Source organism: Chionomys nivalis, chromosome 2 (genome assembly GCF_950005125.1).
Source record: "Chionomys nivalis chromosome 2, mChiNiv1.1, whole genome shotgun sequence".
NCBI classification, from domain to species: Eukaryota; Metazoa; Chordata; class Mammalia; order Rodentia; family Cricetidae; genus Chionomys; species Chionomys nivalis.
In genome coordinates, this window is record NC_080087.1 from 2,294,009 (window position 1) to 2,317,907 (window position 23,899).

The following is a 23,899-nucleotide window of genomic DNA, read 5'->3' on the forward strand; positions in this document are numbered from 1 at the left end:
TGTCTCCTAAGTGATCTTCAACCTAATCAAACTGACTATAAACATTGACTATCACTGACGCATCAAATACAGAGTGCTAAACAGGACAGCATATAAGGTCAGGTGATTTATCTCAAAACACATAACTTTTAGCTGGAACACAAAAAATATGGACACAGAGAATATTAAAATGTCATCTAAATACAACTTTATTCATGAAAAAACTATAGTTTCAGCTTATTGAAAAAAATGAGGCAGAATTTCTGTCCTGATAACTTTTTGTCTGAAAATTTTTTTCAAAGTCTGCTTTACATCTTTATTCCTCAGGCTATAGATCAAGGGATTCAACATTGGACTTACAAAGGTGTAGAAGACAGCGATTATTTTGGATTCCTCAACAGTCTTGTCAGTGGGTGGTCTTACATACATGCAGAAGAGAGTCCCATAAAATAATGTGACAGCCATCATGTGGGAACTACAGGTAGAGAATGCCTTGCGCCTTCCTTCAGCTGATTTGATCCTTAGGATGGCAGCAATAATGAAAATATAAGACACCAGAATGATTGTGAGGGAACTGGAGAGGTTGAAACCAGCCGATATTAACATGGCATGTTCTTTTATATAAGTATCTGAGCAAGACAGCTTAATTAGTGGAGGGTCAGCACAGTAGAAGTGGTTGATGACATTGGATTTACAGAAGGTCATATTGAAGGTCAGGATGGCTTGGAACAACCCATCTGAGAAGCCATAGACATAAGGGCATATGGCCAAGGAAATGCAGACTCGCCTGGACATTTTCACACTGTAATGCAGAGGATTGCATATGGCCACATAGCGGTCATAGGCCATGGCTGCCAGCATGTAAAACTCTGTGAGGAGAAGGGCGATGAAAAGGTAGCACTGGATAAAGCAGCCAACGAAGGAAATCGTCTTCTTGTCTGATAAGAAATTAGTCAGCATCTGTGGAGTGGCCGTTGAGGTATAACACAGATCCACAAATGCCAGGTTACTGAGGAAGAAGTACATGGGTGTGTGAAGGCGGGAGTCCAGGCTGATCAGGGCCACCAGGCCCATGTTACCCAAGACAGTGACAAGGTAAACAAGCAGAAACAGCACGAAGAGGAGAGGCTGGATTTCTGGGAGATCTGTGAGCCCCAGCAAAATGAATTCTGTAATTTCAGTGCTATTTGTGAGGGCCATTTCCTGAGAGTCGGGTTTTGGACTCATGCTGTGAAAATAAAGGTAGAAGTGAAGATGTAGTATAGTCCAGGAGTTTCCAACCCTGTTCTCAGAACTATCAGCATCTATGGAATGCTAAGAAGGGAGAAATTGTCTTTATCCTCAGTAGAACACATCAATTGGTTATCTATGACCAAATCTTGAGGCCTGGAATCACACATACAACATCGTGTTACAGACTGAGGAAGTTATACTTACGTATGTAGCAAAACACACAGAGACACACACAGAGTAGACACAAACACATACATATGTGTGTTGCATCAACTAATAATAAAAGAGTCCATGAATTTGCAACAGAGATATGAGGGATGCATGAGAGTGTTATTGAGGAAGAGAAGGAAGAGGGAAATGGTATAAATATATTATAACCTCAAAAATTAAAGAGATCATTTCTGTAAATAAATATTTTTAAAATAAAATTTTAATGACAGTTGAAAATGTTTTTCTAAAAATTATACCATCTGAAATAGATTATATTATGGTCTTTTTAGTATTCTTACTAAGTCCATGTTTCATTTGATGTTGTGTATTTCGTTGGCATTTTGTTCCAAGCTACATATATATTCTAATTTATACATCTGTATAAATCATTGCTACATCTGTCCTGTCTCACTGTGTTTTTTTCTCCTTACCTGTATGCCTATTCTGGAAGGCTAAACAGGTTAGAGGAGTTTTGTGAAGTATTTCTTACATACATCCTTCATATATGAATATAACCCAATCTCTTTATATTCTGTATTTTCAACACAAACCCCCATCTATAATTTACCCTTACAATACTTACATCACACTTTAAGTGGTAGAAGGATAGGAATTATGTCTTGTTAATTATTATACTGTACATATTCTGAATATATATGCATCAAAATATGTATATATGTTTAATTATGAAAAATAAAAGATTAAAATCTTCAAGGGAGAACTAAATATTGATAATGCAAAAACATAGAGAATTTGTAGCATTATTTACCGTAAAAAATACCATTGCACTTGGATACATTATTCGTGCAAAGGGCTTACTTAGAAAGCTTAATATTCAGTTAAGTGTACCCACTATTTCAAAATACATTATTAAAATATTGGACTGATGAAGAAATTTTATTTTGTTATATATATGAAGGAAATCATGTCTTTGGAAGAAAAGTAGTTTAAACTAAAGATTATATGTTATGCAAAATGAGCCAAATGATGCAAAATTGTATCAGGTTTTCTCTCATATTTGCAAACTTAAAATGATGGCTTGAAAATAGAGGGTCAACTTTTTTGTGAAGGGAAAATTGAAGGGAAGAAAAAGAGGAAGGGTAAGACAGAATCATAAGTGGGGTATATGTGGTAAAAAAAAAAAAGACCCACACAATGTAAGCACCCTAGTGAAATCCATCTAATAGAAAAAGAACATGATCCAAGATACAAAACAAAAATACCCAGAAAATCCAAGAGCAAATTTTTGCAGAACTTACCTATGAAAGACAAAGTCCTGGTGTCAAAACTCGGCTGGAAGTAGTTCATCAATAGAATGCTGGTGTAGTATATATGATCATGTGTGATGCCCCAACTGTAACTCCCAGCACTTGCATTCTGCCATGGATATGTGTATGTACACACGTATAATATATATTCACATGACGTATCAACTGAATTACTAATTAATTATCTAATGTATGTATTGTAGCATAGTACTTTTAAGATAATTCCAAGAACAGTAACCAATACTTACATAAAGGGGAAATTACACTTTGTATTGTGTAGGGGGTGTGTTTCAATACAAGTGAGGGTCAGAGGATAACTCTTCCTCTCCTTCCACCACGTGAACCCAAAGGATGGAACTCAGGTCATCAATCTTGGCAGAAATTCCCTTTACCATTGAGCCACCTTTCAGCTCTCATAGTTAAAATCTTTTATTGAACTATTTTCACAAATCATATTTCATCATAAAGTGAGTGACCTCACTTACTTCATTATTTAATTTAGAAAGTCGATAATCACCTAAGCCTTCTGTTCCCTTACCCCAAAGTTCATGTACTTAATAGGTGCTGTTTGGATGGATTCGTGTTACTAATAATGCTCCCATGGTCTTTAACCCCACACCAATTAATAATTTTAAGCTATTGCTCTGCATGTGATCATAGTTCTCACACCCACAAAACTCTCCTGGGTAAATACAAATATGATCCTTTAAGAAAGGATCTTAAGAAAATTGAAGTAAATGGGAGATATCAGCATGAGAGTGGCTGTGGGATGTGATGTATGAACCCAAAATTATCTTGGTTTTTGTTTTGTTTTGGTTTTGGTTTTGTTTTGGTTTTGGTTTCTGGTTTTTTGAGACAAGATTTCTCTTTAGCTTTGAAGCCTGTCCTGAAAGACGCTCTTTTAAACCAAAGTGGCCACAAACTGAGAGCCACCTGACTCTGCCTCTCGAGTGCTGGGATTAAAGGCATGCACCATCACTGCCTGGCAAAATTATCTTGTTTTTAAATCTTTTTTTTTAAAAAAAAATATTTATTTATTTATTATGTATACAATATTCTGTCTGTGTGTATGCCTGCAGGCCAGAAGAGGGCACCAGACCTCCTTACAGATGGTTGTGAGCCACCATGTGGTTGCTGGGAATTGAACTCAGGACCTTTGGAAGAGCAAGCAATGCTCTTAACCTCTGAGCCATCTCTCCAGCCCCTTGTTTTTAAATCTTAAGAAGTCAAAATAACAGTAGAAAACAGGAAAGGAACGTTTATTTAATACAGCCACATTGAGAAGAGGAAGAGATACAACAAACACCTTAAATTTTGGGGGGAGTCCTGAAAGACTATTAAAAGTTTAAAGAGAGGGCCAAGGATGTGCACACGTGAACAATCCTGGTTAAGATGTGTCCCTCCTACCATTGGCCCATCCTTATCTGCCCTGTCTGGGCTTCAGTCTCATCCTATAAGATAGTCCTATAAGCTGTAGTAACTGTGTGAATTCCTTTACTAGAGACAAGTGCCCCTCAGGTTGGCAAAATTTTCCTTCTCCCAGAATTAGAATCTTGGGAGAAATTCCCATTTCTTTGTGATCCTTTGTTTCAATATTCTGAGAGCCAGATTGAGAGACACATATGTCTCTTTAGAACATCTTAATTTTTCTCAGTTAGAACATGAGTTTTGATTGCATGAAGGTAGAAGAAGAAAATGCAAGCTGGATGTTTCCAGGAAGCAAAGGCACTTTTCCCCTGAAAGACTGACACTTGTCAGTAAATATATTAAACTTCAGTATCTGCCATGAAAGCTGCCGAGTGGCCTGAAGACGCTTTTAGAAGACAGTTCAGCAGGGGAAAATACAACTGTGCCATTCTGTGCTTGTAAAAGAGGAGTTACGCAAGTATGTTTCAGATGAACAGAAGGAACATAACTAGCTCTTCTTGAACAATCATTGTTACGGTGACTTAAAACCTGAATAGTCAGTACATACTAACTGCTGTTAGAAGCACAGTTTATACTGCTCAGAGCTGAACTCCTTTCTAGACTTCTTTGGTGTGCTCTTAATCACAGGAAATAGCAAGATTCCTGTTTACCACTGATTTGATAATTAAAGAAAATCCTACCTATTTAGGAATTAAAGTTAAGCGATCTCTAAAGCAGGCCAAATTAGTTACTTGGCCTGATTTAGAAACCAGATATTTACACCTGAATACAGAGAGGGAGGAAAAACACAAGACCAACTTACGGCTCTGACATGCACCACTCTTCTCAGTCTCTGTAGAATTCTCTTGATGCTCTATAAAATGTAAAAATATTCCCCTGTTTATACTTGCTTGAGGGAAGTGGATCAAACTAAGACAATCGGCAAAGGAAATGAAGCATGGGAAGATGAGCCTCACAGCAGGGACCACTTCTTGGCTTTAATAGGAGCATTTGGGGATCCAGAAACTAATTAACTACCTCAGTTAGCTTATATTCCACACTTCAATATTTAAAAATATCTTTAATTTGAGCTCTGCAGAGGACATAGTTTATTGTCTATTTAATATGCTAAAAATAAATCAGGCAAACAGTCACTTTTGTCTATTGTTCTCTAAGAAATTATAAAATCCTATGATTTGATGATTTGAGGTAAATAATAAAAAAGCATTCCATTTAAATTTAAATTAAAATTCTAATAAATAAAAACAATTATATTAATAGATAGCAATAGTGTTTAAGTGTGAGATGCTGAGCAGGTGAAACCACTTGTTTTTAATCCTGATGATCTGATTCTTTTCCCTGGGACTCACAAAGTGGAAAGAAAGAACAGGTTTCTCAGTTGTCAGTTAATTGCAACAAATACCCATGGCATGTACATACCTATACAATCCCACCCATGCTCATAGGTAAATCTAATTAGAATTTTTTAAGGACCTCTTCAGAAACTGCAACCATTCTTTAATACTCTTCATTCTTCTCTTTGTATGTATATACTTATTTGGAGATTAGTTATTTTACTTGAATAAACAAAGGGAGTGTTTTTCTTATTTCATATGTATGTGTGTGTATGAGCATGAAAACACTCCCAGATATATTATGTAATAAATGTGTACAAACACATATGCATATTTAAATATATGTATAAATGTTTAAAACATATAACAACATTTAAGCATTTAACAGACTAAATAATATCAACTTTTATATGATATAAATTTTTATATGTCTACAATGCATGCATGTATAAAAAGAGGAGCATACATTGTTTTGGAGCTTCTTTTATATTGATATTGTGTTACATTTTTTTCTAAGCATGCTATTCCAAGTTTAACTGGCATCATGAATTCCAACACCATAACTTCATAACCTAAGTAGTACCTTTGCTAAACACAACATGTACTAGAGGTGAATGTCCCTACATTTTCAAGATGAGCTATACATTTTGGTGTGCTCCTGTCCCTTCCTCCCTTCTTTTCTTCTACCATCTCAAATGACACATGCTCCCAATTAACTCAGGAGATCTTGTCCTTTTCCCCTTTCTGTGTAGTTCCATGTATGTCTCTCTTAAGGTCCTCTTTGTTGTCTATATCTTTAAATCATTTTCTCCCTTATGAACCATAAAGTCCATTGAATGTGTCAAAGATGAGCAACATCGGCAGCTGTTTTAGATTCAAGAAAGATTCAACTCTTAGCCTATGTACTTGCAGAGAGACATGTCCTTCTTTCTCCCCCATCATGACACAGAGATCTAAATGGAACTTTTGGGTTGTCTTTCAAGTTTGCATGCAGTAAGGCATGCAAAGTATGGTTTAATATATCAGTACATTCTAGAAGGTCTCCCTAGTTTCCCCATTTATTGCATATAAGAAAGAAACAAACACATCACCATTAATACTTTTCCATATTTCTTTTTGCTTTATTAATTCATCTTGTAACTCATTTGAGGTTAAGAAGAAATGAGTATCTTTTTTCAAAATATTATTACTTTTAATTATTTGTAGACATTTGTGTCTGCATGTGATCATGTGCACATGAGAACAGATGTTTGGTGATATCCAGAGGTACATGACATCCTGGAGCTGGTGTTACAGACAGTTGTGTCCCAGACATGAGTCCTGGAAACCAGACTTCTTTAATCCTGATTGTACAAATGCCTTGTTTTTTACTTGATAGATAAAATCATCATGATGATATTTTGCTTTGTTTGATAACCATTCAGCTTAGCTCCAAAATATGGAAAAGTCTAGCTCTAGGTATGAGTTATAAACCTTCAAGTTATTGGTCACAGAGAACTTATTGACTTTCTAAACAGTATAGACTATTGCCATTCCTCTTGGTGATATACTAGAACTTGATGTTAAGATCTTATCTCTGAAGAGATCACACACTGGAGTCACAGGACACGGAGAAGTCAAGTCAGTACCTACCTGGAGCATTCTTCTATTGTCTAGTTTAAATAGTGCCATAAGGTGCTATATGGGATGCTTAGAGAGAAAGCCATGAATACCCTGACTCAGAGGTGAGCATGGCAACCAATGCTAACAATCAGCCTGGCAAGAAATGCTTGTTGTTGCAATGAATGTTATTAGGATAACCATCCAACTTCTGTCTTAACATAAGGCTTAATCCAAAAGACAAAATTCATGCCTTGTACTGTAACCTGAGTCAATAACCTATGACAGGATAAAAGTCAGGACCTAGGGAAGAATCTACTACTATTATATGATAAATAAACATAATACCAACATATCATCTAAATATGCATCCTTACAATAATTAATTAGTACTTCTCTCAATCATATTCAGAGAAGCTTCTCCTGATGGGAGATGTCATTCTTTATATGTGTTGCTTTTATTAGTTAATGAATAAAGCTGTTTCAGTCTATGGCTTGGCAGAGTAAAGCCATGTAGGAAAACTGAACAGAGGTTTATAGAGAGAGTAGGTGAAGTCAGAGAGATGCCATGGAGCTGCCAAGGGGAAAAGACACAAGTCAACCACCAAGGAAACAAGACATGTAGAAAATGAGGTAAGACCATAACCTTATGGCAATACACAGATTAATAGAAGTGGCTTAATTTAAGACATAGAGCTAGCTAGGAATAGGCTAGATCCACTGGCCAAACAGTGTTGTAATTAATATAGTTTCTGTGTAATTATTCGGGTCTGGGGAGCCAGGAAACATACATTCTTCATTGCAGTGGATGGCACTGTATATGGTATTACAGTTGTATGAAGTTGTACACCCATTAATGTATGTGCTTTACCCACAAATGTCTGATCAGCTTAAGTTTTAGAATAAATATTATGCATTGTACTTGTTGCAAAGTCAACAGAATGAATATTGTATCTTCATTCACTATGCTTGAAGTCTGGACTTGGAGAAAGACATCAATTAACAAGCAAAATGTTTCTTGCCTTGAGTCTTTGTATTTACTACGTGAAGGGAAACTAGCCCAGTGGAACTTGTGACTGTGGCAGGCCTTGCCCTTCTCTCCCGTTCCCTCTGACTTGCTAAAACATTAAATTATATTCCTAAAAGTAGTCACCAAGATCTATTCCATTTTTTGGCCACTTCTTCCACCTGAGGCTTACTACCAAAGTTCAGCAATCAGAAACCTCCTATGCTTCACCTAATTAAAAAGCCCAGTTAAAATTAACAACCTCATTCTAACACGGGTTTCTCCCAATCTTTTATAAACAACCACTTTTCTATGCACTACATCTGTCTTCTCTCTATTCAAAGGCAGTTATTTGCCACCTTGGAAGAAAAACTCCTTCCACCTTCCCCTTGAACTTTTCCCCTTCATCTTTGTTCACTATCTTTTCACCAAAGCATCCTAGCCCATTCTAACACAGATCTCCCCTTTTTCTTCTCTTAAAATTACACCTGCAAGGTCATTTGCTGCTTTTTTGGCCAGAGTTAGAAAGCAGCCACTTTAACTCTTCTACCCTGACTAATTAAGTGTTGCTCTGTGAAAACAGGTGCTTAGGTAGTGTTTGTACCTAATTCGGGGCCTTAGAAGGGAACCTCGCTGTTCCGGAATCCCCTTCACTGTGTGTCTACAGTAATGTTCTTCCACAAAAACTCATGTGGCAGTTTCTCTACTCAAGGAGGCCTTGCTCAAATGTTATTTCCACTGAGAGCTGGAACATATTTAGACTTACATAATTAAATTTGTCACTTGGTTTTCATATTATCGAGAACGTGGAAATATGCAACGATACTTTAAGAATAGAATGGATACATGTATCCTGTCTAGTATTGGCATAGAATATATCAATAAAAACATGTTATTTGAGTCAATATGGATATACCTAACAATGCTAGTTAAAAGGGAAATAGTTTGCAGAACCACAGAGGAATTTCATCTCCATCAAGGTTTATAATACTACAGATAGATAAACACCTAACCACTGAGAAAACTCTAATAGTGATAAGATACATTAAGTTACAAGATGCATTTTTCTGAGAAAACTAGTATTTTAGTGTCAAAATATATTAAATCAGTGTGATATCATGTAACAATTTGGGAGTTATAACAAGGGGCTCATTACCTTATTTTTTTGAGGTTAAAAATTGTTCCTCTAAACAAATAATCAATAAATGCCTAAAATTAATAATACATGTAATACAAAATTTATTGCATTTATGAAGAAACCTAACTCCTGATAAGACCAAAGAAAGAACCAATAAAATAAATATATTTGATAACATGCAAAATAAAAGGTATTTTAAAAATATATGACAATAAAATGAGTTAAAATGGAGAATATGCATGTGTATAACTAAGTAGCAAGAAAATTATAATACTTTAAGATAAAAATCTCAAGTAAATTTAACAATATAGAAATATAATAATTGGTAAACAGACAAAACAATGCATTAGTCTTTATCACAAAAGAAACTAGAACAAGCAATGGGTAGTCTAAACTGTGATCATAAGATCAGAATTACACAGATGCACAGGAAGACCATTCACTGATAAGGTTAAAACATCAATGGAAGCTAGCTAGTCACAAAGAACACGCAAGGGCCCTGTACCTGTCTTGGCAGGAATGAAGATGCTCTCACGAGACAATTTTGTTCCTCTTTTCGCTATCACACTACAGAAACAATGGATCCCCACTACCACCACCACTGGAATACTCTAGAAATCTCATGCTGGATAAAGGAAAATCCTGAGAATATGGTGCCAAATAAAGGGGAGCTTATTCCCCTAGAACTGATTGGGAACTTGTCAATTCATTTCGCAGGAAAGACTAGAGCTGAGACACTGGAGATTGACAGGACCACAGAGCACTTTGACCAAGACTTCATAAGTATGCATAATTCCTGCCTTGTATTTAAACCTAATACTTAGGATCACAAAGATGGACTTAGGCTGTCACTGGACGCTTTTCCTCTTCTTCTAAATGTGGCCTTATTGAATAAATAATTTTTGCCTTTGTTTTCTCTGCTTCTCACTGTTAGCTGTGTTTTTAGTTGGGCTACTGAGGATGAGTCCCAAAGCCTGGCGTATTAGAGCTGCCAGGATCACGAGGCACAAACACCTTCCATAACTCTAATAAAGGAATGGAGATGTTGCAAATTGAGTGTGGTGATGGTTTGTTTGTGCTCCAACAAATAAAGCTTGCCTGAAGATCAGAGGGTGGATCTAGCCACTAGTTAACCTTAGAGGCCAGGTAATGAGGGCACACACCTTTGTTCCCAGCACTTGGGGCCTCATGCCTTTGATCCCAGTACATATGAGCCATCCACCTTTTATCCTAGCACTAGGGAAGTGGAAACAGGAATATAAGGCAGGTAGAGACAGGATCTCAGCCATTCTATCTGAGGATTTTACAGAGGTAAGAACTCTAGTGGGTGGCTGCTCTGCTTCTGTGATTTTTCAGCTTTTACCCCAATATCTGTCTGTAGGATTTTATTATTTGACTATTTCAAAACTAGCTACAATTGACAGTCATATGCAACTGTAAAAAGCACAAAGCACAGTCAACAAAAAATATATACATTTCAAATAAACATCCATATGCAGTGATGCCATTAGTTCAGCATTGTCAGTTGAAAGACACATTTTCAAGAAATTATATGATTAGTTATATATCCAAACAACATTTTATTGCCTTACAATATGTATTAAAAATAAACAAACAAAACTTCTTCTCTCTATGGATAAAAAAATTCTGCAAAGACTGAGGGTTCACTGAAGGTGGCACCAGGATTTATCCCTACTGCTTGTACTGACTCTTTGGAACCCATTCTCTTTGGATGGGGACCTTGCTCAGCATGGATTTAGTGGGGAGGGCTTTGGTCCTTCATTGGAGCAATGTGCCTTACCCTCTCTGGGGAGTGGATGGGAGTTGGTGGGGGAAGGTGGAGGAAATGGAAAGAAAGGAGAAAGTGAAAACTGGGATTGGTATGTAAAATGAAAAAAGATAGTTTGTTTCTTTTTGAAATAGAAAAGAAAAAATCTGCCAAAAAGTGGTAGCTATCATGGCATTCAATAATTATATAATTTACCTCTATAAGTCAGTGTGGGTATTATGGATACAATAATCTTTATTGATTAAAATAAGCTCTGTCCCTTCTCCAGTTTTGAAATTATGATTCTACAAAAAAATCACCAAACTTACACTTTAATTCCCAGCTAATGAATAAAAACTAACTAGTAAATTCTACACATGAATTCAGAAATAAAATTTTTAAGCAGTGGCAGAAGAAGGTTTGTTTATTTAAAACACTTTGTCAGTTAATAAGAATGTTTTATATACCTGTGAGCCTGTCAACTTCACTCAGCAATTATTTCTGTATAAATTTTCTTATCGCATTTTTCACATCCTTGTTCCTCAGACTATAGATGAATGGGTTTAACATAGGACTTACAAAGATATAAAAAACAGCCGCGATTTTCCCTTGTTCTACAGATGTCTCTGAAGGGGGCCTGAGGTGCATGCAGAACAATGTTCCAAAAAAGATGGTCACAGCTGTCAGATGGGATCCACAAGTGGAGAAGGCCTTGCGCCTCCCCTCCGCAGAGCGGATTCGCAGGATGGCTGTAAAGATGAAGACATAGGAGATGAGGATGATGATGAGGGAGCAGGTGAGGTTCGATCCGGCCACCACAAACATGGCGGTTTTCTTCACATAGGTGTCTGAGCAAGCAAGGACCATGAGAGGGGGATCTGCACAGTAGAAGTGATTGATTTCGTTGGGTCCACAGAAAGTCAAACGAAGCATCAGGATTGTCTGTATCAGACCATTAACAAAGCCGTAAATGTACTGTACAGCTACAAGAGAGAGGCAGACACCTCTGGACATTTTGTTAGTGTATAACAAGGGCTTGCAGATTGCCACATAGCGGTCGTAAGCCATCACTGCAAGCATGTAATAATCTGTGATCACAAAGGCAATAAAAAAGTGGAACTGAATAATACAGCCAATAAAAGAAATGCTCTTTCTCTTGGATAAAAAGTTAACCAGCATCTGAGGGGCAACTGTGGTGGCATAACAGAGATCCACAAAGGATAGGTGGCTGAGGAAGAAGTACATGGGGGTGTGAAGCTTAGTGTCACTTCTGATTAAGAATATCATGCTCACGTTGCCAACCACTGTGATGAGGTAGATGATTAGGAAGACCACAAAGAGCATAGACTGCAGCTCTTCTCTGTCTGTCAGTCCTAGGAAAATAAACTCAGTCACGGCTGTGTAGTTTTTCTTTAACATTTTTCTTATTTGGCTCCAGACAAGGTCTAAAGAGGAAAAAATTTAAAGCTCATAAATATTGTACATGAAACATACCATCATTCTGCACGATCCTGAGCCCTCCTTTTTCAAACTTGTAAATGCACATGGAAGAAAAATGAGCCAGTGCACTGGAGAAATAGCTCAGAGGTTAACAACCCTTTTTGCTCTTGTAGAAGATTGGATTCAGTTCCCAGTATCCATCTGGAACTTTAGGACCAGAGACGACACTGACCTCCTCTGACCTCTGCAGTCACAAGGTACACACATGCTGCACATACACACTTGCTGACAAAATACTGATATACATGAAATTAAATAAGCAAATCTAAAACAAATTAAAATTAAGCAGCTTAGGGATGTATGGTTAATGTTTAAAACTCTATTAAATTCATATAGAACTCTCTCTCTCTCTCCCTCTCTGTAATTTTTCTCCATATGTACTCTGTTTTCCCTAAACATGGTTTTCCTCCCCCAAAACAATTTTTGCCTAAAATGATGTTTTTCTCCAAATATACTTTTAGATTTCCTTTTACAAATGTTAGCCTTTGAAACTTAAATAATTTTCCCTAGCTAATTCAGCTGGGGGATTAAACTAAAGTGTGACACATATCCATGTAAGCATAAGCTCTCTCTACTTACTCTTCTGATCCCAAGATATCTTCCAAGCTGATCCCTCATTCTTCAGCTGAAGTTCCTCATCCCAAATAGCTTACCTCACAAAGCTCTCATACCAACAAAACTCTTAGTTTATAAAAAAAAATAAGATTAGTATCTATCTGCTTTTTTGCTCATGCAGACAAATAATTGTTTTGGGAGAGAAGGCACAAGTCAATATTAAATATTTATATACACAAAATATTCATACATAAATGTATATGGCATACATGAGAGAATTAACTTCTATACATAGACCTGTGTATGTAGATATACATGTGCATACATTGGTTGGTGTCATGTGCTTGTGAGGGGCATTGAAAATTTTGTGTTAGGATGGTAGGGGAGAGTGAAAATATGCTGAGAAACAATTCCTCAGACCATAATGATTTGCTACATGATGGAGGAGGGTCATCTTTCTATCTGTTGCTTTCACTGGTTATATAATAAAGAAACTGCTTGGCCTCTGATAGGGTAGAATTTAGATAGGCAGAGTAAACAGAACAAAATGCTGGGAGAAAGAAGCCCAGTCAGGAGTCGCCATGATTCGCCCACCAGACACAGACACAGGTTAAGATCTCCCTGGTAAGCCAGCTCATGGTGCTACACAGAAAATGGAAAATGGGTTAGATCAATATGTAAGAGCTAGCCAATAAGAGGCTGAAACTAATGGGCCAGGCAGTGTTTAAAAGAATACAGTCTCTGTGTAATTATTTCGGGTATAAAGCTACCCAGGTGGCGGGACGCAGCCCACAGCTCAATACAACAGAGTGGCGCCCGATAGCTACATCTTTATCTCAGTCTAAGACTCATAGAAAGTTTCAATCAATGCTAAAACATAAATGCTACATAGGTTTCAAAAAATATAAACTCTATATTCTTTTGTAGCATGATGAAACAACGATCATGTTATGAACCTACCCGAGATAATACTGCAGGCATTACTGCAGAAATAAAGAACTCCAAGATATTATACCATGGAACCCTTGCACTCTCCTTTGATGCCATAGGTCCACACATAGCAGGGTTGATACCCCACTCTTTCATGACAAGCACAATACCATGGACAGAAAGAAGTTGTGTAGCACTCCGTATAGCCTTCTTGCTCATTGCCCTTTGTTATTCTAAAAATTAAGAGTCAAGTTTTCTTGGATAGGGTATTAAAATACAAAAGAAAAGTCATAATTGGTAAATGAACACCTGCTCTGAGAAATATCGATGATCATAAGTAGTGATATTACTAAGTCATTAAAGTAGAATTTCGGTAAACACTTATTTTGTCTGTTAAAATGCATACCTCTAGATATTAAAATTGAGAAATGATGATCGCTGCTCCTACCTGTGAAAGGAGAATGACTTTGCAATGGCAGCACCAATGTAAAGTCGCTGAGTAGTTTATAAGAACAAGCTCTCACAGAACCAATTCCCTATGGTTCAATTACCACTTAGAAAAAATAGTTTGGATTATGAAAAAGCCCCAGCTTCCTGTTCAAAATGTCTAAATCCATTGAGAGCAATTTTTCCCACTCTCCACAGTCATCAGAGATTCAAATCTTCCAAGAACGGAGAACCAAAGGACTCTTTTCTTATTTAGTTTGTGCTAAGTATCCTTATTTTTAATTGTTTTTCTTTATATGTATATACTAATTATATACTGCTGACATGGGCCCCAGTATGAAGTCCCTACTTTTTATCTAACACTAAGTGGTCAGTCCTGAAATCATATACATAAAAACCACTCAGCAGGTTGCATTTGTATATTTATGTTTATATATTCGCATATAACAACAATAAAAATCAGAGTATTAATTTGAAAAGGAGTAATAGGGCAGAGAGAGGGTTGAAAAGAGGAAAAGTAAGAGTAGAAATTTATTTATTTATTTATTTATTATTTGTTCTTTATATAGAACCTTGGCTATCACTCTGGTTAGCCTGAAGCTTCCTGTGTAAACCAGACTGCCCTAGAGACTTAAGTCTTCTTGTTTCTTCTTAGAGTGCTGGCTGGGTTTAAGGCATACATTATCACACCTGACCTTAATTATATTTTAATTAAAATAAAGATTACTATATAAATAAAATAAATATTTTAAAATATAAAACACTTTGAAATATTGACTGACTATTTTGGAGTCTAGAAAGTGGTGAAGGTTCAGTCAATTTACCTTGACCTGGCTGTTTACCCATTTTGAACCTCTCATCTGGCTTTTTTAATAGAAATAACAATTACTACTCGTGTATTCTCAGATATAGCCAGTCAGATGAGAAGACTCCCTCTTTGTTCTAGTTGTATTCTCTTTTATTCTCATATTTCTAATTATTTTCCCAACCTGTAGTTATAGACTTACATGTAATTAAGTTGGTGTTCACTAAACTAAAGCTAACTTATTTCTTTATTTATTAAAGATTTCTGCCTCCTCCCCACCACCGCCTCCCATTTAGCTCCCGCTCCCCCGATCAAGTCCCCCTCCCTCGTCAGCCCAAAGAGCAATCAGGGTTCCCTGCCCTGAGGGAAGTCCAAGGACCCCCCACCTCCATCCAGGTCTAGTAAGGTGAGCATCCAAACTGCCTAGGCTTCCACAAAGCCAGTATGTGCAGTAGGATCAAAAACCCATTGCCATTGTTCTTGAGTTCTCAGTAGTCCTCATTGTCCGCTGTGTTCAATGAGTCCAGTTTTATCCCATGCTTTTTCAGACCCAGGCCAGCTAAATATTAACCTTCATCAGGCGATGAAAGGAGACAGAGACAGAGACCCACATTGGAGCACCGGACTGAAATTTCAAGCTCCAAATCAGGAGCAGAAAGAGAGAAAGCTGACTTTGACTAATGGGAGGTACCAGGGAAATGTCAGAGGCAGGGTAATAAAAGTACCTATATACCATTCTCATCCACTTCTTGTCTTAACATGAGAATGATAAGGTTTCCTTTTCCACATAAGAACTCCTTCTTGAACATGTCTTGTGGAAGGCAGCAGCTTAAGTTGTTTATTCTGGCTCCAACTCTCAACGGCTTTGGAGCAGGAACACCTTTCTTTCTCCAGGACCTCAAAGTGGGGATGTTTTTTCTGTCATAAGCCTCTGTTGCTTCATTTTCATCAAGTCAGCTTTTAAGATTACATTCGTTCTTATTCATCATTAGATTCTTTTAAGCTCAGAAAATAGAGCAGAACCTTGCCTTAGTGTTGTCATGAGGCTTCTTATTGGTTCCCGGTTGCTCAGCCCCCAAATAATCACACAGAAACCATATTATTTAAATCACTGCTTGGCCCATTAGCTCTAGCTTCTTATTTGCTAACTCTTACATCTTAACTTAACCCAGCTCCATTAATCTGTACATCAACATGAGGTCATAACCTACCAGCAAAGTTTCAGCATGTCTGTCTCCAGCAGTGGCTCCATGGCATCTCTAAACTCCTTCTTATTTCTGCAAACATTCAGTTTATTTTTTCCCACCTAGCTCTGTTCCCCTATAGCTCTGCTATATGCCCAAAGTCAGTTCCTTTATTAACCAATGATATTCACAGCATACAGAAGGGAATCCCACATCACCTTGGTGCTATATCTCCAATCTAGACCAGAGTGACAACATCTTAGGTATTCAATACAATGGGATAAAAATAACCACAATAACTATTTTCTATTTTGTTAATGTTTGAAGTGTTTCTGGTTTGCCAGTGTTAGAGGTTAGAAGGATTAATGAATCACCGTCCATCTGGGTCTTGATTCAATTGCTCAATTGAGAGTCATATGATACTCGAATATTAAAATTACTGGCAATATGGTAGGCAAATTCGTGTTTGACCATGTTGCTTGCTTGAGAATTATTTTCTTTCCTGTCCTTTTGTATGGACACAACATAGGTATGACAGAACACGTATTTAACACCCAGTATCAAGTCCTACAGTCCTCTGTAAAGGCAGGAATGCAATATGAAGAAACCAAGCGGTATTGGCAGGAGTACCATTTGGCACAGAATTAACAACACACAAAAATGTACAGAAGTTCATGTATTTTAGACCCAAATCAGTGTCACCTTTTCAGAGATACATATTTATAATTGCATGAAGTATGTCAGCAATATTTCATATCAACAGGAAAGCACAAATACACAATTGTTTCTTCAGAACAGGTGCACACACTGTGAATATATGGTAGATGTACAGGGACTGAAGGAGTGAAAAGTGCACCTAAATGAATTACTATGTGTAAGTCTAACTGTGTTAGTGAGAGAGAAATGACCAGTTTCCTTCTATGAAGTTTGAAATCTAGCAAAACCATGGCATACTAAAACAACTATCTACTGAGGTAGTTATACAGAGGGTCTAGAAACTTTCAAGTATTTGCTGCAGGAATGAGAACAGAAACAGAACCAATGAATGAGGGAGAACTTCTATTTCAAATACCAGAAATAACTGTGACATCGTAAGAAAGTCTGATAGAAATGACTTGAATTTACAAGGGAAGATATTATATTATATTTTTGTCTGTTAGTGAGCTGCAAATAGTTTGTTTCAAAATAAACAAATGCCATCTTAAAATAATTAAGCGTTATAGGTGGATATCACCTTAATTGTATGTGGACTGCAATTCTCTAAGGACAGACAATACAGTAAGTTGAAATATGAGATTTTTGTACATGCAAAGTAGCAACATGTTGGGCTGGAAAGATGCCTCAGAAGTTAATGCACTGACTCTCTTCTGAGGACCTGAATTCCATTCTCATTACCCACCTGGTAGCCAGCTGTGAACTCCAGTTCATGTAATTCCTCATTCTTTTCTGGCCTGAACACGAAGTACATAAACCTGGTTCTCAAACACAAATGAAAGCAAAAAACTACTTACGTAAAAAAAATTAATAAATAGATCTCAAAGAAATGAAATCTTAAAAATCTATGTGAAAATTTCAACAATATGACAAAAATATACAATGGAAAGCCTATGCCTTATTATAAAAAATATTTAAATATATAGGTAGGAGAAATAGTTAAATAATTGATAATTCTATGGATAGAAAAATATAAACACTATAATATTAAAATAGGCAAAGGATGGGAACATGTCACAAGAAAAAGCAAAATTGACACACAAATGTGACTGTCAAAATATAATGAGTTTTATGCACAAAATAACTGTATATTAATATGGCTAAGAATTTAATTAATTTAATTTAAATTAAATTATTATTTATTTGCAAACACTAGGCAATGGTAACAAAAGGGTATAAGAGCAGAGACACAGTGGTGGGAATGCATGCTCAATAACAGAAGAATAAAAAGCCCTGCTAAGGGAAATTTGGCATTTTCATCAAGATTGTATGTACAAAGATTATATCAGATTAATAAAATTATTTGAAAGCTCTATCTTGCAGTAATAATCTCAGCCATATCTCTGAAAATTTTATGAGTTAACATCTAAAATTTCAAAATTAAAGAATTGACCTACTGTGGTGGGGAACTTTCTGGAAAATACTTTGAAGAACACACACACCTATGAATAAAGGAAGCTACTGCTACAGCATTAGGCAATTCTACCTTTGATAACAGATCTACCATGTTACAGATTTACTTTACAGAGCAAGGGCAGTATCTCCAGTCCAGTTTTAGAATTCTTTTTTATTCATTCAGGATAGTCTGTAGCAACTACCTTACAAAACAGAATACACTACTGTAATTTATATCATTTCTGAGAGACAGAAATTAAAATTAATCGGTGTCAGAAAGTTACCCAGGAATTGGTTTAGAGAACAAAGGGCTTGAACACCTCTCAACTTACTTCATGAGCACTCCCTTCTTGACAACTTTCCTGATGGCTCTTTTCACATCTTTGTTTCTCAGGCTGTAGATCAAGGGGTTTAACATCGGACTTACAAAAATATAAAAGACAGCCACAACTTTCCCCTGCTCAACAGACTTCTCAGAAGGAGGCCTGAGATACATACAAAACAAGGTTCCATAGAAAACGGTGACAGCCACCAGATGGGATCCACAAGTGGAGAAGGCCTTGCGCCTCCCCTCCGCAGAGCGGATTCGCAGGATGGCTGTAAAGATGAAGACATAGGAGATGAGGATGACGGTGAGGGAGCAGGTGAGGTTCGATCCGGCCACCACAAACATGGCCGTTTCCTTCACATAGGTGTCTGAGCAAGCAAGGACCATGAGAGGAGGGTCTGCACAGTAGAAGTGATTGATTTCGTTGGGTCCACAGAAAGTCAAACGAAGCATCAAGATTGTCTGTGCCAGACCATTTGCAAAGCCGTAAATGTACGGGGCAGCTACAAGGGAGAGGCAGACACCTCTGGACATTTTGCTAGTGTATAACAAGGGCTTGCAGATTGCCACGTAGCGGTCGTAAGCCATCACTGTGAGCATATAGTAATCCGTGATCACCAGGGCAATAAAAAAGTGAAACTGTATGAAGCAGCCAACAAAGGAAATGGTTTTTCTCTTGGATAAAAAATGAACCAACATCTGAGGAGTGACATTGGTGGCATAACAGAGATCCACAAAGGAGAGGTGGCTGAGGAAAAAGTACATGGGGGTGTGAAGGCTGGTGTCACTTCTGATTAAGAATATCATGCTCACATTGCCAACCACTGTGATGAGGTAGATGATAAGGAAAACCACAAAGAGCACAGGCTGCAACTCTGCTTGATCAGTCAGTCCCAGCAAAATAAACTCAGTCACTGTTGTATAGTTTTTCTTTAACATTTTTCTTACTGACATCAGACAAGGCCTGAAGAATGAAATAACAATGTAATTGGATTTTCTTCATTATGCATTATGTCAATCACATTATCTGATGCATTTTTTTTCAGTTTTTCAAACTGTTAGCATAGGTAACATAGAGAGAAGCCTAATAATCATTTGACTGATGTTATAAATATCTAAATTAATAGAGAACTTGTGACAGGTAGCAGAAAGGCAAATAATATACAGTAGAAAGATAATAGGTAGATGAATGTTAGATTGATCAATATATAATAGGTAGATCATTGGTTTTCAATCTTCCTAATGCTATGAATTTTTAATACAGTTCCTCATGTAATAGTGACTCTCAAACATAAAATTATGTTTACTGCTTCTTTATAACTGTAATTTTTCTACTGTTATGAATTATAATATAGATATCTGTGTTTTCTGATGTTCTTAGGCAACCCCTGTAAAATGATTGTTTGACCCCCAAAGGGGTCATGACACACATGTGGAGAACTATTGAACTAGATAGATACATAGATAGATTATATATAGACAGATGATAGTTGGATGATAGAAAATGTAGCTATAGTTTTAACAATGTTCTAAGATTTTTTTTTGCAAATCTTTTCATATCTCAAGTGTCTTATGGTTGACAAGTATTTATCACATTTCTTTATTATTTCCTTGAACATACAGATGCAAATGTTTTTGTTCTTATATGTAATCCTTTTGGGGGGATGAATGTGAGCTGTCTCTATTTTTCTCACAGCTAAATGGGTTTCAAGAGATGAAGCTATATAGCTTCATGAAAGCAAAATCTCCTCACATGTGCTTCTTCATTTGCATAGTGGTCTTTCAGGCTGTAATTTTCCTCACTCTCATACACCTCAAGTAAACGTTTACCAAGAAATATTTTTTAACTCTTCATACACAGCTCAAGTTCTCGCTTGCTCAGTACATTTTGCTCATATAGAAAATATTTGGTATGGAACAACAAAAAATGCATTACCTACTTCATGAATTCAAAATATATGTATGGCTACACTCCATGAGCAATGAACATCATAGCTATGGACGATTCTTGGTGATAAAATAAATAATGCAATATCCTACAAGACTTATTCCATGACATCTGAATATTTGTGAATGGTGTAAGTGCATCTGAGCATGCCAGGCCTGGAACACTTGAAATTCACTCTCCCACTAGTGCTCCTTGTGGCTCAGCTTTTCAAAGTGTCCGAACCATCGGTCTTTGGTTTTCCAACAGAGTCGTTACTAATTGGCTCGTGTCAAGTTTTGTTTCCAAGTGAGAAAGGTAGTTTAGACAACACATCTTCATGGAATCTATCTCTGATTAATTTTTCATAACAAATAAAGTTTAGAATCATGAATGTGTCCAGTTTTTCAAACAAATGATCATAGAAATTATGGCACTATACTTTTACTATACTGTAATATCATGAATTTAAAAGGAATCACAAAAATTACTGACTACCACTTCTAATAAAGCAAGTGAGAATAAGCATATAATTACTGAGAGTCTGCAGAATGCAGACTCAATAATGTGCTCTCCACACCCTTATTTTAAAATCTTAGTTGTTTTTGGCTCTAGTTGTAGGGCTTGAGTGAATTATTAACATTATTGTACTTTAGTGTTCTAACTCATAAAATATTTTTATATATAAATCAATTCAATGTGAGGAAGTTAATACAGGAAACCCTTATAGGTACATCTGACATGTAGCAACTGCTTAAGAAGTTTTAGTGACTAGAATCATAATGAAGATGAGAGTCAGGTTGTGAGCAAGATTCAGAATCAAAGCATGAACTCCTTAAGAACTGAACACCTAGATAATTGTTTTTCTATTGGAAGTACACAATAATATTGATAGGTAATACTCTTTTTGGTCTATCAACTTTTCCATTATGTGAATATATACTTCTTGGTCATTATAAGTACTTTAACCTGAGAACAGAAGCATTTCAATGTAATTGATCCTTAATTCAAAATTATAAGTTGCAAATCACTTTATTTACCAATTAAAATGTTTGTTTCAGTTCCAAATTTTCAATAAACTGTGAATATCCTACCTGAAGCAGAGTAGTTCACAATGGTGGCCTTGATATGCATACATTCGGGATTTTATAACAGAATTGTTCCAGAAGGAGCAAATCCCTATGGTTCTATTATTCTTTCCAGAAGAGGTTTGCATTATAAACAACTTTTGACACTGATGAACTCATTGGTGAGTTGAGTTTGACTGCTCAAATCATAAAGGAATCAAATCTCTAAAGAATGGTAAAGCAATGGGACTTATAATTTATTTTTGTTTACAAGGAATGTTTCTATAGATTTCCATAATGTTTCTCAATACTTCTGTCTTGAGAAAAACCCTTATTTTCTTGCTTTAGTCTCTAAAATTTAACAGCACACAGGAGAGAGTTTTAGAGTCTGAAAATCCCTAGCATCAGCTTATTTTTTGTGTGTTTGTGCTACCCATTGATACCAAAACTTGCATTTATCTTTTCAACGAAAATAGAGAATGTGATGTCTTTACAGATACTATAGGTATGGTGACAATTTCTCTTTGACTCTGGCCTCACCTTCTCCCCTTTTTCCTATCAGCCATTAGTAACTGCTCCATTGAAGTTGCTGTGGTTTTTATATTACTCTGACATTTGTTAATGAGAAGAACTAGTAATGGGAAAGAAGTGTTTCCTCTCACTCCATTTCTGGTCCAACATTAGCATGCTAACATGGTCACAAGCTTCTAAAAATTCAACACTGGGTATATATCAGAGAAGAAAGTAGTATGGGGTTAGTTTTCGGTTCTAGTGAGATCCCAAACAGCTTTGGAAATAGTATCCAAAAGCTTTGCTTCCTGCCTTTATTGAATCAATTTGTTTGGATTATATCTTCAATCGTATCTCGATCATCAGTGTTTTTTGTTGTTTGTTGTTTGTTGTTTGGTGCTATATTCCCTAGGGAAGACTTCCTCTATTGTTTCCAATATCCCTCATTATCTAAAGTTCTTAATGTGTTGTTGTGATTCCATGGATTTTATCTATATGTATGCAGTAATAATTAGTAAAAATGAAGCCATGAATTTGAAGAAGAGCAAGGAGAAGGGGTATATGGGAAAGTGAGGGAGGAAAGTGAAGGGAGATATGTTGTTTTATTACTATATTGTAATCTCAAAAATAAAAAAATAATTGTCTTTTAAAAAGACAGGATTTAGAAGTTAAATTTGAGAAAGGTCAGGCATGAAGAGGAAGAAAGAAATGTAATTAAATTACCATTTTAAATCAGACTATGTTGTAATGCTACTGACAAATCACATGTCTCCTTAAATATAAATATTGCATATTAATGACCCAAATTACCCCTCCTTTTTAAAGTACTGAAAGACAAATTTTTCAGAACTTTAGATTTTTTCCATGAAACAAGACTCCAAAATGTTCAAGCTTTATAAAAACTACAGAAGATTTATTTTCTGCAAAAATCTATTGTGCATTTTGCAGCAGGATTCCCTTAGATTTTCTGTATTTACATTTAAGTGAAAACATTAAAGAATCAAATATAAGGCAATATAATGAAAGTTAACTATACATGTTGGAAAACCTAGATGTCCAATAATGAAGGGGTTAAGATGAATGGAAAATATAGCTTTTTATCTTGTTGTTTCTGTGATTGAATCTGTCACTAAAACTTTTTAGTACTACAACACCTTGTCTAGAAAATAAGATTTCATTGACTTTGGCTCTTTTATATTTATATACTTATCCAATAATAATAATCAAAGATAACAAGACCATGGATTTGAGAAGGAGTCAAGTACATGACTTGGAAGGGGTTGGAGGGAGAAAAGAAAGGGGAAAGGATTTAATTATATATTCACTAAAATTAAAAGTTATCACAAATATTAAGATTTCACTTGTAATTGTAAATCTCGAGAAAAATAAGATTGCACTCACTCCTACAGAAATATTTCCACCAAAGTATCCTTGGGTACACAGAAGTTGACAGATATACCACATTGCTCCAAATTATCAAATTCTAAATAAAAGTGATTGTACTGAGAAATATGTAGACTATACAGCTAAATGAGTCTGATTAATTGTCTTAGCAATATATAAAATGATGTCATTCA

At 36.2% G+C, this 23,899-nt stretch overlaps 3 protein-coding genes across 3 annotated transcripts; all 3 read right to left on the minus strand.

Moving 5' to 3' along the window:
* Nucleotides 1-216: 216 nt before the first annotated feature.
* LOC130863469 (olfactory receptor 5M11-like) lies at nucleotides 217-1,179 on the minus strand. The gene has a single exon (XM_057753488.1). It carries the CDS (start codon nucleotides 1,177-1,179, stop codon nucleotides 217-219), a length of 963 nt encoding a protein of 320 aa, XP_057609471.1.
* A 10,279-nt stretch (nucleotides 1,180-11,458) lies between these two features.
* LOC130869601 (olfactory receptor 1030-like) lies at nucleotides 11,459-12,382 on the minus strand. Its single transcript, XM_057761890.1, has one exon. It carries the CDS (start codon nucleotides 12,380-12,382, stop codon nucleotides 11,459-11,461), a length of 924 nt encoding a protein of 307 aa, XP_057617873.1.
* Nucleotides 12,383-18,821: 6,439 nt separating this feature from the next.
* LOC130869917 (olfactory receptor 1030-like) lies at nucleotides 18,822-19,772 on the minus strand. Its single transcript, XM_057762404.1, has one exon. It carries the CDS (start codon nucleotides 19,758-19,760, stop codon nucleotides 18,822-18,824), a length of 939 nt encoding a protein of 312 aa, XP_057618387.1. The 5' UTR covers nucleotides 19,761-19,772.
* Between the last annotated feature and the right edge of the window lie 4,127 nt (nucleotides 19,773-23,899).